The sequence below is a fragment of the Protopterus annectens genome, chromosome 3.part1 (genome assembly GCF_019279795.1).
Source record: "Protopterus annectens isolate FY-2018-M chromosome 3.part1, PAN1.0, whole genome shotgun sequence".
In the NCBI taxonomy this organism is placed as follows: Eukaryota; Metazoa; Chordata; order Ceratodontiformes; family Protopteridae; genus Protopterus; species Protopterus annectens.
This window is the reverse complement of record NC_056732.1, coordinates 1074057539-1074077864: the sequence shown is the minus strand read 5'-3', so window position 1 is coordinate 1074077864 and position 20326 is coordinate 1074057539. Positions and strand designations below refer to the sequence as shown.

Below are 20326 nucleotides of genomic sequence, written 5' to 3'. Positions count from 1 at the left end.
CAGTCATTATAAAATTGCCTTTATATATTTTTGCTGGGGTTCTTTCTATGCTGCTACCTCTGGTGTTCTTTGAAAACTGTTTCCCTTGGACCATTGGTTACTGGTCTTGCTGGAGCCATGAGCTTTGTATCTGTTATTTAGCTGCCAATGTTACCTCTAAGAGTATTTTTCTTCCTTTGTCTCCTCCCTATCAGTAGCCCTTGTCAACCATTCCCCAGTTATCTTGCTGTATTCCTTTTGCCTGCTACTCTTTTGATCCCTTATTTTATTAAGGCAGACTCACTTCTTGTATTTTATCTCCATTTCTTATGTTTTTCTTTTTTAACTTTTCAGACTGTTCATTTCCTTTCTCTTAACTTTTCAGACTGTTCTTTCTTTTAACTTTTCCAACTGTTCATTTCCTTTCACCTTTATTGTTTAATTTTTCTGCTGTTACTTGCACTTCTTTAATCTTTTTCTTTTGTTTTCTAATACTCTTTTTCTCCAAAATTCCTAGATTGTGCTGGTTTTGCACCTTTAGTACAATTTTAGTGAGTTTTCTTAATTGACCTGCCATGTTTTCCTCTTGATTGTCTATTTTTATTTTGCCACAACTGTTTTCCGGGTCCTGCTCACACTGTTGCTCCTTCTTTGTCCCTTTTTAGCTCTTCAGACCTTCAGAGTCCTTTCAGTGCAGTTTTGAGCAGATAAGCACTATGACACATCTTTATTTCCTAATGTGTAGATCTCTGGAGCATCTCTGCTACACTCCCACTGTGTGACTGCCAGTCCAGCAGAAGGAACTACATGTATCTAAATTCTATGTTTTTACTGAAACATCACTTGAGCAATGATAGTAAATGAATTGTTGGTTTTATGCAGATTTAAAATATAGACAGGTATATAATAAAAAAACGATAATCATGAGTATCAAGAACAGCAAAGCGTTAACACCTTTCATGTTTTAAATATAATATACTCACTAATGTCGTTATTGCTTTTACAGACTGGTGGCGCTAGAGGTGCTAATTCAGGCCCAGAAGTGAGGAAGGGACCATCACATACTCCAAGGCAACACAGGAACAGAGGAATAGACTTTTACTTCTCACACAACAAAAAACATTATTGATAAGATATGGTTGCAAATTATGCATGAAGAGTGCATTGTGTAGTTCACAGCTTGGATTATAGCCAGAAAATATATTCCACTAAGAGGCACGTACTGATATTTGTAAAGTTCTGCAACTTACCTAAATAATAATAGTGCTCAGTAATCATTGTATAGCCAAGAAAATGACTTCAACTGAACAAGAATATGAATTAAAAACTGCACCTGTTAATGAAGTGCCTTATTTGATTGACAGTAGTGTATTAAGAAGGTTACATACACATTGTAGCTTGGTGGCAGTTACCCAAGGATGGAAGAGCTTAGTTTATTGAATGCTTTCCACACCACTGCTGCAGACATAACTTCACTCATAGTATTCTCTGCTATTTTTCAGCATTGTTACTGTGGATGTAGATATACTACAAAAGTTATTTTCATACGGAATGGTGCAGATGTGGGTTACAGGTCTCTGAAGTGTAACCCTACATGTGTTTATTTTTATAGTAAGTTACAGGTCCCTGAAGTTTAACCCTAAATGTATTTATTCCTGTAGTAAAATGAATGAGTGATGTTGCTGCAGTCATGTTTAGTAAATGCTATACACATTTATGATTTAAGGAATCAGTGAATTCTCTGAATGAAATCAGAGTTGTAGTTATTCTTTTGATGGTCTGTAGTTCAACACCAGTCACAGCAATGGCCTTTTCTTTCTTCTCCATACAAATGTTTAGACTCAGAATTAAGATGGCTGCTACTTGTATCACATAAAATACCTACCCTGTTAATAACCATTCTTTATCCACATTGGTGTAATACAATAAAGACATAAATTACAACAGTGTCATTTTGATGTCTGCTGTTAATAATCCAGATACATTTTCTTTTAAACGTTCCTCCCATTTTTGAACTTGAAGGTATACAGCACCATTGCTTGGCTTACACTGTTGAGTTCCATGCCCTTGGTCAAGCCATGTTCCAGCTAAGTGAGAATTGTTCATCTAGTTTCAGTTCCAATGTTTCATAGAAACTGGGCAATTAAGTTGTATGATATTGCATAATAATGGGGATAAGGATGTTTCTTCTTACCCTCTGTGTCATGATTTCAGAGTTAATGTGTTTAGAGATGAGGTAACCAAACTTGAAATCTTGAGCCCTGCAAAAATACCATCATTATCATCATCATCATCATCATCATCATTATTATTATTATTATTATTATTATTATTATTATTATTATTATTATTACTGTTAAAGATTACTGCAAGGAATGTGTACGAGATGGTTAGCCACATATCCTACACATTGATGGGAAGTGCCCTATGATGGTGTGTATTGGCAAGATGTTTATGGTTCATTAACTGACTGTGCCTTGTCTGACTCCATGATATATTTACACATGTATAAAACACAAATAAGGAACAAAGCCACAGTTGCAATGGCTGTTTCTTTTTGCCACCCTTAAGTGAGTTAGGATGCACTATTTACTGAGATATTATTAGTATAATCCCACCATTTGTCGACATTTCAGGATAGACCGGTTTAATACTGTTTTCAGAGTCCTTGTACTGCAGATAAGTTTTCATTTTGTCATATTTTTTGTTTTGTTTTGTTTTTTGGCTATACTGCCTTACACTGAATTGTGTCCATATGCTTAGGAAATAAGCACTGGAATACATTTGAAGTCAAAGTTCAAGTCTTTGAACTAAATAATTGTTCTTTATTAAATGTTTTAGTGTTTATTGAAAGTGGAAAATTAGACTTTACTTGTCATACAACATCTACTTTGGACACTTTTCTGAAGCTGGTCAGCTAATGGGGTATGAAAAGCAGTCTTGAATCTCTTATCTGTTTTCCGTGGCTCATTCAAAACCTTCTCTGGAGTTCACCTACCCAGATGGCTGTCCTTCATTGGCTAAATGTTGTACATATCAATGCTTGCGACCTGAACAAGAAAGCAGAGAACTAAAGGCAAGGCTGAAGCTTCATGACTTTATATCATGGTTATTACAAAGTTGTGCTTTAGCCATACCACAATAATTCATTAAGTTTCTATTGACCATGTGTTTGTTTCAGGAGTGACTGTGCAATCAAAATGACCGAAGGAGAAGGGGTTCTTCTTATGAGGAAAATAACTGAAATCTCTCTAAAAGTCTTCTAAAAATACAGAAAATAGAGGCTTTGCCAAAACACTTAGTGAATGTTAAATAGTGGGCAAAACATATAATGATAACTTAATGGAGAACAAACATTCTCCAACAGGGTATTAATGTACAGATCCAGCCATCCACAACCCATTTTTCCCATTTTTTCACATGGGGTCATGGGGTCACATCAACAGTGACAATCGTCCAGAGCCAGTGTTTACACTTCCAGGTGTGTAGCCCTGCTGAGGTTGTTCTTCCATACCATGCACACATATGCTGTCCAATCCATCTATTGCTTGATATTGGAAAAAAAACAAACAAACAGCATGTTTACTCTTGATAAATATGTCAGTTAAGTGGGCATACAATTCAAAAAGTAAATAAAATAGAGAAAAATAATTCAAGTAGCAAAAGTAACTACCGCTCCAGTTACAGGAACTTGCCTATTTACTTTTCCCTTGCTAAGTACAAGCCACATTTATCAAACATAAACATTAAAAATGAATGCAAGTGTGTGTGTGTGCACACATGTTTGTGTGTGTGTGTGTGTGTGTGTGTGTGTGTGTGTGTGTGTGTGTGTGTGTGTGTGTGTGTGTGTGTGTGTGTGTGTCTGTGCATCTGTGTGTTTGTGACAGAGGTAGGAGAGAGGGAGGGAGTGCGTTCCTCTCAATTTCTTTGACCAAGAGTTGCAGAAAGCGTTGCAATAATGAGGGTACAAAGATCATGGTTAATTTTTAATTACAACCTTAATTCACTTAAAAAGTAAATAGACAAGAGGTTTCTCATCAATATGCATTTTCTAAACAATAAGATATTATTGACTGACTGTAAATCTCTGCGATTTACCAGAAAGTCATACATTTTCAAGAGACAGAGCAAAAATATTAGGCAAAATCAGGGATAGTTCAGAGGCATGGGAATAGGAGTGCCTTGTACAGCAGGAATTTTTTTCATTCATTAACCACATTGAGACATCTAAGGTGTATTCAGTCAGGAAAGTGGCTGTAATTGCTGGGTACATTTGTGTGTGTGTGTGTGTGTGTGTGTGTGTGTGTGTGTGTGTGTGTGTGTGTGTGTGTGTGTGTGTGAATTTTAAATACTGCGTGTGTGTGAATTGTAAATACTTACATAACTTATATTTTGGATATAAAATATGTCCTCCTCCAAAAATTACATATGCTACAGCAATTTTGAAACATTACATAGGATACTAGTTTTTGTGAAACATATAAAACAAAATGTACAGACTAATAAAAAACACAATTACAAAGCAATTTAACAAATATCCCAATGTCAGCACAGTGATGCCTAACAGGGTGAGATTTGCACAGAAATAATGGACCTTCCAGGGGTGGGCCATTGTTTCCTTTTAACTCTCACCCTGTTGGATATTACTGCTTTCATATTGCTCATCATTATAGAACACAACTCAGAAACCTCTTCAAGAATGAAGTTAGATGGCACAAAATTCAGATTTTCGAGTGACAGCAAGACAGCAAGACACTGCTTTCAGGAAAAACTGTAAGGAACTTGGAATTATGAAACAGAATCCTAGCCTACAATGATATACTGGGAATACTGGGAATAGCTACAGTTTATGCATTGCAGAAGTAGTGTAACTTTTCAAGGATTTATGCATCTCCCTCTTCTCTGACATGAAGGTTTTTCCTTTTTTTAATCATCTGTCTCTGCTGAATCATCACCCATAGCATAGGCAATCACACATATATACAAATGAAAACAAACACCACACATCACATAGAATCTTCTGCACAATAACCACCAACCCAACACCACAGCCCAGTCAACTACTGCCCCCCAAATCTCACCCCTCAAAACAACACCCTACATCCATTATTCCCACAACTAGCATCCCCCTCCATGCAATCTGCTTCCCCCCTCCAAAGATCCCACTGCCAGTTCCCCCATCTCCATCACCACATTTACCACCTCAAACTGTTGGTCAAGATCCAGACCCCACTCTCTAACAATTGCACCCCTGGCAGCCACCAGAACCAAACCCAGCATGATCCCATTATGTCCATGCAACTCAGATACTGCATCCCAGCTAAAAAAAACATCTCTTCAGCCACACCAATCCACTCACCAAGCATTTCCAACAGAGCAGTCCTCAGGTAACCCTCAAACCCTGTCACATTCCCCAAAAACTCTTCTCAACTACCTCCTTCCACCCCACCACATCCTCAACACCCACAGTCCACCTGATGAAAACCTCCCCGGAGACTGCTTGAGGTACAAAAACACTCACATAAACACCTCCAAGCAAAAATTCCAAGTCCTGCAGACTCTGCCATAAGATTTTATGTGGTGTCTCTATATTCTTAAAGGATACACACACCTCTAGGCTTGTAGCCCAGCATAATGCATCCGAGATACTTCAGGTACAACTAACACTGGGTAAGACAGATACAAGTCATAGCCTGCTACAGGACCCCAAACATGTCCCTAGACTGTCACTTCAAGTTCCTAAGCACTCTGGAGTCTGTCAAGGTCCAGCCCAATACTCTCATACTGGGTAACTTCAACTACCCTTCCATCAGATGGGAAAAGTACTCAAGTACCAATGTACAGGCCCAACATTTTCTGGAATTTATCAATACCAATGCCCTGGACCAGCTCATTCTGACCCCCACTAGAGGAAGCAACATTCTTGACCTGGTTATCACCAACATGGGAGACCATTGCTCCACACCTATAGTCAATTTCTCCCTGGTTAAATCCGACCACAAACTGATCACCGTGGAAATCTCCATCTCACCTACAACCCCTGCTAAGGTGACCACCCTGAAAAACTTCTCTAAAGCAGACTTTGGGCTCCTAAAAACAGAGATGGCTAACTTCTCGGCACCCATACCAATGGAAAATAGCTGCACTACCCCAAAATCATACACCAATGCACTGTACAAGCATGTACACAAATACATGAACCTTGTCATACCAAACAGAACTAAGACGCTCTCCTCCAAAAAAAGGAAGCCAATCTGGTGGTCCCTAGTCATCAATAAACTCTACAACAGAAGGAAGAAACTGTTGCAGAAAAATATAAAGTCACAGGACTGGAAAATCTCCCTTATCAGTCTCAACAAAAAGCTGAGATCCCTTATGAAATCTTCTAAAGCCAGCTATGAAGGCATCATTGTGGCTGACACTAAAAACAACCACAAAACCTTCTATAGCTGTATCAAAAACCTCCAAGGCAATACCCAGATTTGCTCTGAGTTATTGAAAAATGGCACCTCCTATACTGAGCCAACAGATATAGCCAACTTACTGGCTGACAGATTCAGTGCCAACTTTACCCCTCTCTCCCCCCCAAAGGCCTTATCACAATACCAGAATAAGGCCTGGTACCCACCATTTCTGCAGCACAGGTAAAAGCTGCATTATCCAAAGCCAAGAATACAGCATCCATGGGACCTGATAATATCCCTGGTTGCATCCTACATGAGCTACAAAATGAACTGGTACCACATCTGGGTGCCCTGTTCAATCACAGCCTTACCTCAGGCTATGTCCCTAATGAATGGTGCACTGCTACAGTCATCCTGCTCCATAAAGGGGTAGTAACAACAGACCCTGGTAACTTATCGCCCCATTAGCCTGATGAGTCTGTTATGCAAAGCTATGGAGCATGTCATCATGGACCTGCTTAACAAAGATATGGGTAATCTCCAAACTCTTGACCCCACACAGTTTGGCTTTGTCAAGGGGAGATCCTGCCTGCTGAACTTAGTTGACTTCTTCGGAGCAGTTACCAAGGCTGTGGATGAGGGTAAGGCAGAGCATACAGCCTACCTTGACCTGGCCAAGGCCTTTGATACCATTCCCCACTCAGGTATCATTGATAAACTCAACAACTAGGCATCAACCCTTACATCACTAGGTGGGCTGCAAATTGGCTCACAGACAGGACCCACAGAGTGAAAGTGGTGGATTCCAAGTCAGACTGTCGACCAGTCACGAGTGGAGTCCCACAGGACTTGTTCCCAGGCCCTCTCCTGTTTGGCATCTACTTCTCAGAAGTCCAGGCCAGCACAGGAGGACTCTGGCTGACCAAGTTCACTGATGACTGCAAGCTAGGAGTCATTACCAACTCCACAAGTGATCCAGACATCCTACAAAAGGGCCTGTCTGAGACCAATTACTGGTGTCGGAACCATGGCCTGAAGCTTAACGCCAAAAAATGGGTCATCATCCGCTTTGGAAAAAAACTCAGTTCCCACAAATTACCACAGTGATGGGAGCCCACTGAACACTGAAGGGGCCATAAGAGATCTGGGCACCCAGGTCGACAGCCACCTCACCTTCGACCACCACATTGCCACGGTGGTCAGAAAGTCCTTCTACATGACACATCTTATAACCAAAGGTTTCACATCCAGGAAGAAAGAGATCATCATCCCTCTCTACTCATCTCCTCATTAAACCAATCATCAAATACAACACCCTGTTTAGCATGTACCTGACCAGACACCTACAACAGCTGGAAAGGCCACAAAAGTACCTCACAAACAAGATCCTAGGCCTTAAACACAACACATGTCCTACATGGACAGACTCAAGGAAATTCAGCTGTTCTCAGTCACTTACCATCTACTTAGAGGTGATCTCTGCTTGACTTACAAAGCCATGCCTCACCCAGCCCTACTTGAAATGCTACACCTAAAGAAATCCCAATTCCCCCATGCCACATGCTCCAGAGATTTACAACCTCATTACCAGAATTAACAGAACATGCTGGAGGGACAGGTTCATTTCCCAAAGATTGCCCATACTCTGGAATAAGCTTCCCATGCATGTCAAGCAGGGCACCTTGCTGGTCGCTTCAAGAGAAATCTTGATGAGTAGATGGGTAATAGAAAGTTCACCCCAGGGATCACTCCAGTTGCCCTACTGGATAGGGGCACTGTGAACTAACATTAGGTGGCACGGTGCCTGGGCAATTTTTTTGGGCTAGGTTTGTAAAGGCTCTATGGCCATTAGCCTAGAACACACCTATGAACCTGGGAGCCACATATACATCCCCCCACTGCCTCCTTGTGAACTGCCCATCCAGTATCTCTTCCTGTGCCTTTAAGGTTTTCATTTAGGTACCACAATACTGCATAGTAATGATTTAATGTTCCAGTTTCTCTTCAAGAAAGTCTGTGTTAGACAAGTCTATAAACTTCTACTAAAGCTTCTTAACTACTGCAGAACAAGAGGTAATGGCCTACAGTTGAGATTTCCAAAGACCTCTTGACATCTCACTTTCCATAGCATGTCTGCATAAAAACTTGAAAAAAAAATTGTGGTATCCATTTCAAAAAATCTACATTGTTAGGCTGACTGCAATTGTTGGATCTGTATACCCTCAACCATACCCGATCAAAATACTGGAGAAAAGTGCTGCTGAACTGCTTAAAGAATATCTATAAAACAATACTGGCTATTCTGAAGGGAAAATAATGCTTTTCAGCTGTGGTATTAACACCTTGATTGCTGCCTGGTGACATGCAAATTTCATTCATAAGAGCAGTGATAAATGGCTTCTCTCAGGAGTTGTATCTGTTAATATTACAGTTATTATTGTGACCAGCAACGTATTAGAAAATTGCAACATTCTGGCTGGTGTATAGACAAACCTTTTGAGATGCTCAGTGTATGCCTAAGAAAATCATGACTCAAAGTATGAAGGTGGAGCTGCTTTTTTCAAGGTTAGGATTCATAGTGCTGTTTTACAAGTACCAGTGCTTATACCATTACTGACTGAAATAAATAAATAAATAAATAAATAAATAATGCTGTTTTACAAGTACTATTGCTTGTGCCATTACTGACTGAAATAAATAAATAAATAGTGCTGTTTTACAAGTACTGTGCTTGTACCATTACAGACTGAAATAAATAACAGAGCAACGGAGACTTTCTTTTCTCCATTGCTTCCGTTTCAAAGCATTGATGTACTGGGTATGCATGGGATGCAAGTCCCATCCACATGCTCAGTACATCAAAATAAAGAAAGCATTCTACCACAACCAGAGGAAGAACAGCAATGTGCCGTTATACAAAGACATTATTTAAGAAAAGTAAGTATTTTTTCTTAAATAATGTCACTGTATAATAGCAATAACCGACTCTGTGGTTGTGGTATATTGAAATTTACCCATGGTTGGCTTTATTTAATGACTCGGGCTTCGCCCTCGTGATTAAACCACACCAACTGTGGGTAAATCTTCAATATACCACACCACATCGTCGGTTATTGCTTAAATAAATAAATAGTGCTGTTAAGTACCAGTGCTTTACTGTTACTGACTGAAATAAATAAATAAATAGTGCTGTTTTACAAATACTAGTACTTGTACCATTACTGACTAAAATACATAAATAAATAGTGTTGTTTTGTTACAGTGACTGTGACCCCCCCCCCCATTAATATTCCAAAATGTGCACGCTGATTGGCCAGCGTGCCCATTGTAAATCCCACAATATACCAACAGAAAAAGGTCTGGTCGTCCGGAATTTTTTCCCTTGGTATAAAGTGCTAAAAATATTTTTTTTTAACAAATAAAAAAGAAAAAAACAGAGCAACGGAGACTTGAGCAACGGAGACTTTCTTTTCTCTGTTGCTTCTGTTTCAAAGCATTGATGTACTGGGTATGCATGGGACGCAAGTCCCATATGTATGCTCAGTACATCAAAGCAAGAAAGCAGTGTACCTCAACCAGCAGAAGAACAATAATGTGCCATTATACAAAGACATTATTTAAGAAAAGTAAGTATTTTTTTTCTTAAATAATGGGCCGGATTTATGAAAGCTTGCCCGGAGTGCAAGAAGAGTGTAGGAGCTCACGGAGGCAATATGTCTGCCGTGCGATTCAGGTACAGCCAGCAGGGGCATGCACGAGAGCTGCTAAAGCTACTCTTGCACGGACAGCATTATGGTATGCAAATTACCTCATTTGCTGCTGAAAGCTATGCAAATGAGGTAAATTTGCAATCCAGGAAACACTAACCTGTCCGTGGAAGATAAGTGTTTTCTGCAGAAATGTACTCTGTTGGTAACGGAGTACCGTTCTGCAAATAGCTAAATGGAGCTATGACAGCTCCAAATAAAGGATGCATACAGTTGAGGAAGCATGCCAATGGCCAAATATAAGGCCATTGGCATTTATAAATGTTTAAAATTATTAAAATCGAACTCCCCCCCAATCTCCGATGTTTAAGCGTAGCGCAGCACCGAGCAAATGTGCGGCGCTTTAAAAAACAAGAAAATAATTTAAAAATAGCCATTTTCACTATAAAGCTTATCCTGCCATGCAGGTGAATGGCAGGCTGAAGACAACATGGCCACTGACTAGTGGTTGCTAAGGGGGGGAAGCTCAGTGTGAGAGATGTAACCATGCATTAGTAGGCAATCCTATGCAAATGAGGATAAGGATAGTGAATCCCAATTTTCCCCAGCATGTGAGCCATGTCCCAAGAGTGTAAGTGTAGGCTTAGGTGAGTAGTAGAGTAGAATATAGGTAACATCATGAGGGGGTGTGTCAGAAGGGCTGTTAGCTTATTGGAGCACAGTGTCTTGTGTTTGCCCTGAGTTGCTCAGGATTGCAAGAGGTGCGTCTACAGTTGTCCTTTTTGAAAACCAGAAACCAAAGGCATACGCTGTGAATATATCTGAAATTTCTTGCAAATGTACACACAGCGTGTGTGCACATGTGAGCGCGTGTGCGCTTGTTTGCGTGGCGCTGCCCTGGGCGGAAACAGAAAGGGAAAAGGAAGGAAAATAAGTAGTAGGAAGTTAACCAAGGAGAACTAGCAGAGCTGCCAGGTGAAATATATCAGAATCAGCCAATTACACAGACAGCAGACTAGCCCAGCCCAGCCCAGCACTTTAAACTCTGCAAACAGCATTCTTCCCTGTTTTTTCCCAAGAACTCTGCAACACTGCAGTATACAAAGAGGGAAAGCTTAAAAACGTTATAGTCAGACAAAATGTTAGGGGCTGCTCTTGCTATCATAAACCAACACGTGCAAGGTGCTGAGGGTGGTGATGTTGTGAATGCTGCTGAGCAACCCACAGTGAGGAGACGGAGAAGAGTGTATAGACCCAGGGTAACCTACCAGGGGCTGCATGAGCAGGAGATAGAGTACTATAGGGTAGACAGAGACCTCCTGCAGCAAATTGTTGAGCTGTGCCAGCCACGCCTCACACACAGAACCAACAGAGGGGAATCCATCCCAGTGGATACCAAGGTATGTGTTGGCCTAAGAAAACTAGCTACAGGTACCTTCCATTGACCAACTTGTGATATGATGGGGATTTCATAGGCATCAGCATCTAGGGTACTGCACCAGTTCCTGGATGCCATGTCAGCACATGTCGGTGAGCATGTATATTTCCCCAATTCCCGTGAAACATTGGCCAGCAATATGCATTTTTTCCACCAAATAGCAGAATACCCTGAGGTAGTGGGTGCTATAGACTGCACGCACATACACATCAAAGCACCACCCGGTGAGCAGGGTAGGGTCTACATCAACCGCAAGGGCTTCCCCTCCATCAACTGCCAGGTCGTGTGCGATGCCCAGGGCATAATAATGAATGTGTGTGCTGGCTGCCCTGGAAGCTATCACGATTCCCACATCTGGCATCTGACACAGCTGTACCAGAGATTTGCCAGTGGGAACATCCCTGATGGTCACCTAGTGGGGGATGCTGGATACGCACTGGAGCCGTGGCTGATGACACCCATCAGAAATGCACACACACCTGAACAAGAACTCCATAATGAGGCACATGCACAAACAAGAAACATAATTGAGCATGTGTTTGGGATGCTCAAGTCATGGTTCCGGTGCCTGGACACATCTGGTGGAGCCTTGCAGTACTCACCAACTACATGTACCCAAATTGTCATGGTATGTGCCATGCTGCACAATATGATCCTGTGGAAACAGCTGCAGCAGGAACAACATGGGGCAGGGCCAAACAGCCCCCCACCATTACCAAGGCCTGCACAGGCACAGCGTGACTCAGAGGAGGAACAACCTGAACCTCTCCCAGTAGGCAGAAGGAGGCGGGCCCAGTATGCCCTGGCCTTGGCAAAGAGGCAATGCATAGCACATACACTGACTCAGTAGGAACCCTGGAAATTACACCTCACTCTGACTCGCACATACAGTAAAAGGGATGCCTAACTTCACACTACCTGCTTTCAAACATGTATAGGGAGTGTAATATGTGCATCCGACATAGGCAGCCCTGCAGCACCACCTGAGGCATGAGTCCCTATTTTAAGCAATATAAGGTACTGCTAAGCAAAATTTACCAGTATTGAGCATATTTAAATACAATTGCATGTAGCTGAGCACCGCGCTAACCAGTGCAACTTCGGGCAAAGTTGGGCAATGTTGGGCAAAGTCGGGCAAAGTCGAGCAAAGTCGGGTAAACATGCACACACCTGCTTTACTGTTCTTTAACCAGTCAGGTCTGCCCAGCAGGAAAATAAAAAGCAGTGGCAGGGCTCTAACTCAGGACACTGTGCACTATAGTCACAGTACTGAACCACTAAGCCATGACAGCATTTCACTGGCACAGACACAACTTAAGTCACTCACACATATTAGTTGGGGGGGGTCACATACCTAACAGTCACAGCCAGCAGGACAATTGTAGACAAACGCAAACACAAACAAATGCTGTATCCTTCCCTCTGTAGAGGCATATGAGTAACCTCCCCCCAGGCCTATGCAGACAGATAACAGCAGGCCAGGCAGTGTGATGTGGGTTGGGTAGGCTATGAAGTCACAAACTAATATGCGTGTAATTGGAAGCTAAGGTCTGTAGTACAGTGGTATGCCTCAAGCCAGTACTATAGGCAACAGTACAAACTGAAATGGAGTACCTGACATAGTAGTGCAGGCCTAGCAAATGTGTAAGTGTCAGGTGTACTTCTCATCCTATGTACACCCACAGTAACAATCAGGTGTGCCCCCCCAGGTAGAAATGTAGAAATAATAGTTGTCCCCCCTGTTTGTAGAAATGTTGATAAGTCTATGCAAATTGACTCATGGAAGCCCTCCAGGCACAGAGTGCTTCCTGTCGATGTACAACACAAAGGTGAGCCCTGAAGTAAAAAACAACTTGATTTTTCACACACATATAGTATATATGCCCATAGTGGGCATGCTCACACACACAAACAAATTTAGCAAATTTCAGTCAGCAACATACTGAAAGATCATACTGGACATGTTCACACACAAACAAATGAAGCAAATGTCAGTCAACAACATACTGAAAGGTCATACTGGGCATGCTCACACACGTAAGCCATGTCTGAGGACAGCAGTGGGCCACACATATCTGGCAGTTGCATTTCTTACTCAAGACACTTGTCAGTATTCACCAATCCTGCCTTGCGCACACAGTGATATGAACACAGACCCATATAATATATTGGACCCCTGTCATAATCAAACAATGTACTACAAGTACTTAAGTTGTTCGGAAAAATAACAATGCGAGTACACCAATAAGTACTGCCACCAAAACAAGCGAGTAAATCAGATAAAAACTGTTTGGCTTTATTAATACATACTAACGGCTTTGAATAAACCAGGTACAAAAAAAGAAGAAACCAAATAATGACTTGAGTTGAGTGCTTTCACCCAGTGTATCTGGGCTTCATCAGAACTAATTCGCTGGTTACATTGTCAGCTGTTATATGTTTAGATTTTATTGATATTGGTGGCAAATTTATTTAGACGCCACCACTCCCCCAGGATTAAATGAATACATATCAATAATATCAATAAAATCTTTCTTGGTACCATTGTAGATATTTTAAATACTTTAAACATTTTGAATGATTAAATAGTTTTATTAAAATTACATTAAAACATTTATTATTATATTTGTACATTTGTATAAGTTTTAACATACTATTTATTATGGGATTTTTGAATGGACATAGTTGCAACAGTTTTGATTCTATGTTATTGTTACTTTAAATATTTAAAAATTCAGTTTGGCGCCAAAAAAAGCATATAACAGCTGACAATGTAACCAGCAAATTAGTTCTGATGAAGCCCAGATACACTGGGTGAAAGCACTCAACTCAAGTCATTATTTGGTTTCTTCCTTTTTCTTTTTTTGTACCTGGTTTATTCAAAGCCGTTAGTATGTATTAATAAAGCCGAACAATTTTTATCTGATTTACTCGCTTGTTTTGGTGGCAGTACTTATTGGTGTACTCACAGTGTTGTTTTTCTGAGTTTCGCTTTTTTTACATTCAGTTGTTCAATGAAAGTGAAAATGCAAAGAAGATCAATAAATCTCCGATCAGTATCATCAAGAAACAATGAGCACTCCTAACATTATCTAAGCCATGTTCTGGCAAAAATATTGCCAAAGAGTCCATAGAGAACCATGAAGCTTTTTTTCGCTATGTCATAAATATCAATGTAAACTCATATATGTTCTGAGTCAGTGCAAAGTGTAAACGAATACATGTACATGACTGACATTGTCAAAATTTTGTCAGACAGGTTCATACATATTTACCCCCCTCACACTGACAAAAGGGCCCATTACCATACCTGGAGATTGTGAAAACCCAGAAATCACATATACAATGGTTAAACAGTTCTATCCAAACCTAAAAACACAGCGTCTATGGGATGACATGGTTTCCCTGGCTGTGTCATATGTGAACTCCAAAACAAACAGACCCTGCACCTGAACAGTCTGTTGAGACTCACCCTCTGTACAGGATATGAAACTGTTGAATGAGTTACAGCAACGTTTGGCACATTCCACAAGTGTCGGTGCACAACAGACCATGGGAACTATAGTCTTATAAGCCTAATAAGCCTGATCTGCAAGGCCATGGAGTCCATCATTATGGAACTCATAAACAGAGCTATTGGGAGCCTACAAACACCCAACCCTACCCATTGGGGTTTGGTTAGGGGCAGATCATGGTTCCTAAACCTGCTAGACAGTTTTCAAGGTAGTCACCCAGGACATACATCAATGAAATGAGCTCCACACAGCCTACATAGACCTTGAAAAGCCCTTTTCCAACATCCCACACACATGTTGTATCCACAAAATCAACAACCTGTGCATAAACACATATGTCATCTGATGGATTGCCAACTGGAGCACAGATAGATCCCACAATGTAAGAATTGTAGTCTCCAGTTCAAGCTGGTAACAACTGCTGTCCCCCATGGCTCAGTCCTGGGACCCCTCCTGTCTGGTGTATACTTTTCAGAAATACAGTCAAACACATGAGGGCTACGTTTAGCAAACTTTGTGAATGACTGCAAAAAGGTTGTCATAATCGATGTTTGGGACAACAGAGACATCCTTAAAAAGGGTCTCAGTCAGACAGATGTGGTGTCAAAATTATGGCCTCCAGCTACAGTCATACATATACCACATAGGTGCCAACACCCTAAATATGGAGGCAATAATAAGGGATCTATGGACACATGTGGATAGTCATCTCTACTTCCAGAAACACATTCACAACGTGGTTAGAAAATCATGCTATGTGTTCCCACAAATTGACAAGGTCTTTGCATGTAGGTCAAAGGAGGTTCCCTCTACTCATCAGTCATCAGACACATCAGAGAGTATCACGGCACGCTTACGATGAATCTGACTAGGCACCTTCAGCAGCTGGAAAGACCACTGAAGTACTTCAACAAGAGGATTACTGGCCTCAAACAGTTTCCCCATGCAACAAGACTGAATTTAACTCAATCTGTACTCTGTTGCATACTGTCTACTCAGGCGATCTCTGCCCAACAGACAGGTCCATGTCCAATGCAGAACTGATGTACATGTGCTATCTGAAGTAAACTCAAGCTCACTTTGCCACATGCTCTAGGGATATCATCATCACAACAATAAATAGAACATGTTGGAGGGATATATTACTAACTCACAGACTTCCCTTGCTTTGGAACAGGCTCCCAACCTACATTAAGCTGAGTCCCTAACTGACACTCTTCCAGAGGAGCCTTGATGAGTGTATGTGGAACTGAACTGTCACACCATGGATCACTTCATCAGCTCTACTACACAGAGGCCTAGGAAACTAACCTCATGTGTGGTGATAGCTGCACACTCTGGCCATACTAATATATGCCTTCAGGCAGATAGCCTATTACCTACCTATGTACCTATATATATATATATATATATATATATATATATATAGATGTAGGGGGAACACAGTATAATAAGCCAAATATGGATGAGCAGAGATGTGTGTAAGAGAGTGATCATGACAGGGAGCCATCCAGGACTGTCCCACCCAGCACACATCCCAATGGCACAAAAGACATGAGGTGCACATCTCACCCACTGTACATAACAGCCACCAGTATCTGTAAGCATTACAGTGTATGTGGTCCATGTGCCTGCTGTACAACATGACTGTACAATGAAGTACACATCTACTATCTGTAGACATGTACCTGTCACATAGGTTCATAGGTATGTAGCAGACTATCTTCATGAAGGCATATATTAGCCTAGGCAAGTTGTGCAGCTTTCACCACCCCACTGGGTAGTCTACCAAGCCCTAGTTCTAATAGTTAGTACCCTAAGCCCCTTTCTAGTGGGGCTGCTGATGTGATGCCTGGTGTGAATTGTCTGTTTCCTATCCACTCATCAAGGTTCCTATTGAAGAATGTCAACGAGGGGCTCTGTCTGATGTATATTGGGACTCTGCTGCACAGTAAGGCAAGTGTCCGGGATGGTACTCTATCCCACCAGCATGTTGTATTCATTGTTGTGATGAGGTTCATATCCCTGGAATGTGTAGTGTGACAGTTTTATTATCCGTAGATGGAGCATGTTCAACAGTTATGTGTCGGACATGGCTCTGTATGTTAGGCAGAGTGTGCCTCTGAGTAGGTGGTACACAACGGAGAACAGATTTAGTTTTACCAGTTGTGTTGCATAACACAACTGTTTGAGGCCAGTAATCCTCTTGGTGAGGTACCTCTGTGGTCTCTACAGCTGCTGGATTTGCTTAGTTGAGTACATCCAAAATGGTGCATTGTACTCAATGATGGGTCTGATGACTTAAGAGTAGAGGGCCACCACTACCTCTTTTGATCCTGATGCAAGCCCTTTGTTGATTAGGTGGGCCACATAGGATTTCCCAATCACTTTGGCAACATGGTTGTCAAAGGAAAGATGACTATCGACTTGTGTCCTCAGATCCCTCATTACCTTGTCAGTTTTAAGGGGGTAACACCTATCTGGTAGTTTGTGAGTACTTTGTTTTCACCAAAGGAGATTACTATGCATTCTTCCACATTGAGCTTGAGGCCATGATTCTGACACCACACATCTGTCTCATAGAGTCCCTTCTGGAGAATATTTGTGTCATCCGGGGAATCTGTTATGGCAAACACTTTACAGTTCCCAGCAAAATTAGTCAACCACGTCCCTCCTGTGTTGGCATGTACTTTTGAGAAATCTATACCAAACAGGAGGGACCCCAGGACTGAACCCTGGGGGACACCAGTTGTTACCAGTGTAGAGTCTGACATGTAGCCAGCAACTCTTAATTTGTGGGATCTATCTGTGAGCCAGTTTGCAATCCATCTTGTGATGTATGGATTCATGCCCAGGTTGGTGAGTTCATCTATGATACCTGACTGGGGAATGGTGTCAAAGGCCTTAACGAGGTATAGGTATGCTGTGTGGAGCTCATTTCAATCATCTGTAGCCTGGGTAACTGTCTCAAAGAAATCCACCCAGTTCAGGAGGCGTGATCTGCATTTGATGAAGCCAAACTGGGTGTGCTGAACTATGTGAAGGTTCCCAAAGTCTTTATTGTTGACTTCCATTATGATTGGCTCCATTGCCTTGCAGATTAGACTCATCAGGTTCATAGAGCATGAATGCCAAGGGTCTTTTGTGGCCCCACTTCTGTGAAGTGGAAAGAACATTGCTGTGCAACATTCTATGGGTACATATCCTGTAGAGAGCATGTAGAGAGAGGTGTAAGTATCCTTGATGAATATGGATACATCCCCACCCTATGTGCTATGATTCAGGTTCTGATGCTGGAAGGTATGGAATGAGTAGTATCCTGGTAGTGCTGGTGTGCTCTCTGGAGCCTTGAACTAGGTTTCTGTTACTGCTCAGATATCAATATTCTCCATACTTTGAAGTGCCTTGAGTGTGTGCATCTGGAGGCTGAGACTTCTAGCAATGAGTAGCATTTAGCTCACTTTGTGGTTATTTGTATTGGTTGCAGGGTTTGGTTTGTCCTGAGTGACTGGTGTTCCACACCTGAAATCAACGCCTCATTGGTCTGATCTGACCATAAGCTAATTACATTCTGCCCCCACCCCCCATTAAGGAAACCATGTTAAAAAATATCTCCAAAGACAACTTCATGATTCTTAAGACAGAAGTGGTGAACTTCAGGACACCCATGCAGATGGACAATATAGTTATGACTACTGAATCTTATACAATTGCACTTTAGAAGCACTTACATGAGTGCATGGATTGTGCTATCCCAAACAGAACCAAGACTCTATCCTCCAAGAAAAGGAAGCCAATCTGGTGGTCCCCTGCCATAAACAAACTGCACAACAGAAGGAAGAAACTGTTGCAAAAGAGGGTAAAACCCATGAATGGAGGAGCTCCCTGGTCAGCCTCAGTAAGAAGCTGTGATCCCTGATAAAATCCTCCAAAGCTAGTTACGAAAACAAAATCGCCACTGATTCTAAAGACAACCACAAAGCATTCTATAGCTATGTCAAGAATCACAATGGCAACACTCAGATCTGCTCTGAGTTACAGCACAATGGCAGTAAAATATACAGACCCAACTGATATTGCCAGGATCTTGGCAGATAGGATCAGTGCTAACTTTACCCTCCTCCCACCCAAGAAAGAGCCCATCTCTATACCGGAAGAATGCAAAGTTGCTGTCATCATGGCTGCACAGGTGAAAACCACTCTCCAGAGCCAGGAACACAGCATCCATGGGACCAGATAACATCCCAGGCTGCGTTCTACATGAACTACAGAATGAACTGGCACCACACCTAAGTACCATGTTCAATCATAGCCTCACCTCAGGCTAAACTGTGGGTTTAATTCCTCGTTGAGTTCATGAAGCACACAGCCGGGGACACCATCCGGTCCCATGGATGCTGTGTTTTTTGCCTTAGTGAGGGCAGTTCTCACCTGGGCGTTGGAGATGTTTGGGGGGCTACAATCCTCTGGAATAGATATCTCTCCTTTTGGGGGGGGGAGTTTGCACTGAACCTGTCAGCCAGTATGTTAGCAATGTGTGTAGGTTCAGTAATTTTCACATCATTTTGAACTAATTCTGAGCATATCTGGGAGTTTCCTCCTAGGTTTCTAACATAGCTAAAGAAGGCCTTATGATTGTCTTTAGAGTCCTTGGCGATTTTTCTCTCAAAATTTGCCTTGGATGATTTTATGAGAGCTCTTAGTTTTTACTTATAATGATCAAAGGTGTCTTACCTTTCAAGGATTTTGCTCTATGTTGTAGTAGCTTCCTCCTTTTGTTGTAGAGCTTGTTTATGGCTGGGGTCCACCAGACTGGACGCTTGCCTTTGGTACAGAGAGTCTTAGTTTTGTTTGGGATTGCCTGATCCATGCAGTCCTGTAGGTGCTGGTAGAAGGCATTTGTAAGTGATTCAGCGGTTTGAGTAATGTTTACCACTGGCTCAGGGGCCTTAAAGGAGACCACACTAGATTTTAGAAGTGTGAAATCGGCTTTTGAGAAGTTTTTCACTGTGGTCTTTTTTGTTTCAGGTGCGGGCGGGATGAGGACCTCCAGCGAGATTAGTTTATGATCTGATCTCACCAGTGAGGGGTATACTTCCGGTGTTGAACATTTTGATCCCATGTTCGTGATGATGAGATCAAGTATGTTTTCTCCTCTTGTGGGGATGGTGACTAGTTGTTCCATGGCATTTGAGTTTATGAACTCCAGGAATTTTTGGGTTAGAGTGTTCGGGCTTGAGTAGTGTTCCCAGTCTATATTAGGGTAGTTGAAGTCACCTAGTA

General features: G+C 41.7%; 1 protein-coding gene across 1 annotated transcript in view; it reads left to right on the top strand.

Moving 5' to 3' along the window:
• Positions 1-1923, top strand: part of LOC122798356 (cryptochrome DASH-like) — an 807604-nt gene extending 805681 nt beyond the window's left edge. Inside the window, exon 15 of the mRNA XM_044067208.1 lies at positions 986-1923. Coding sequence (XP_043923143.1) covers positions 986-1108 — 123 coding nt within the window. The 3' untranslated portion in view covers positions 1109-1923. The remainder of the gene's footprint in view (positions 1-985) is intronic.
• The last annotated feature ends 18403 nt before the right edge of the window (positions 1924-20326 follow it).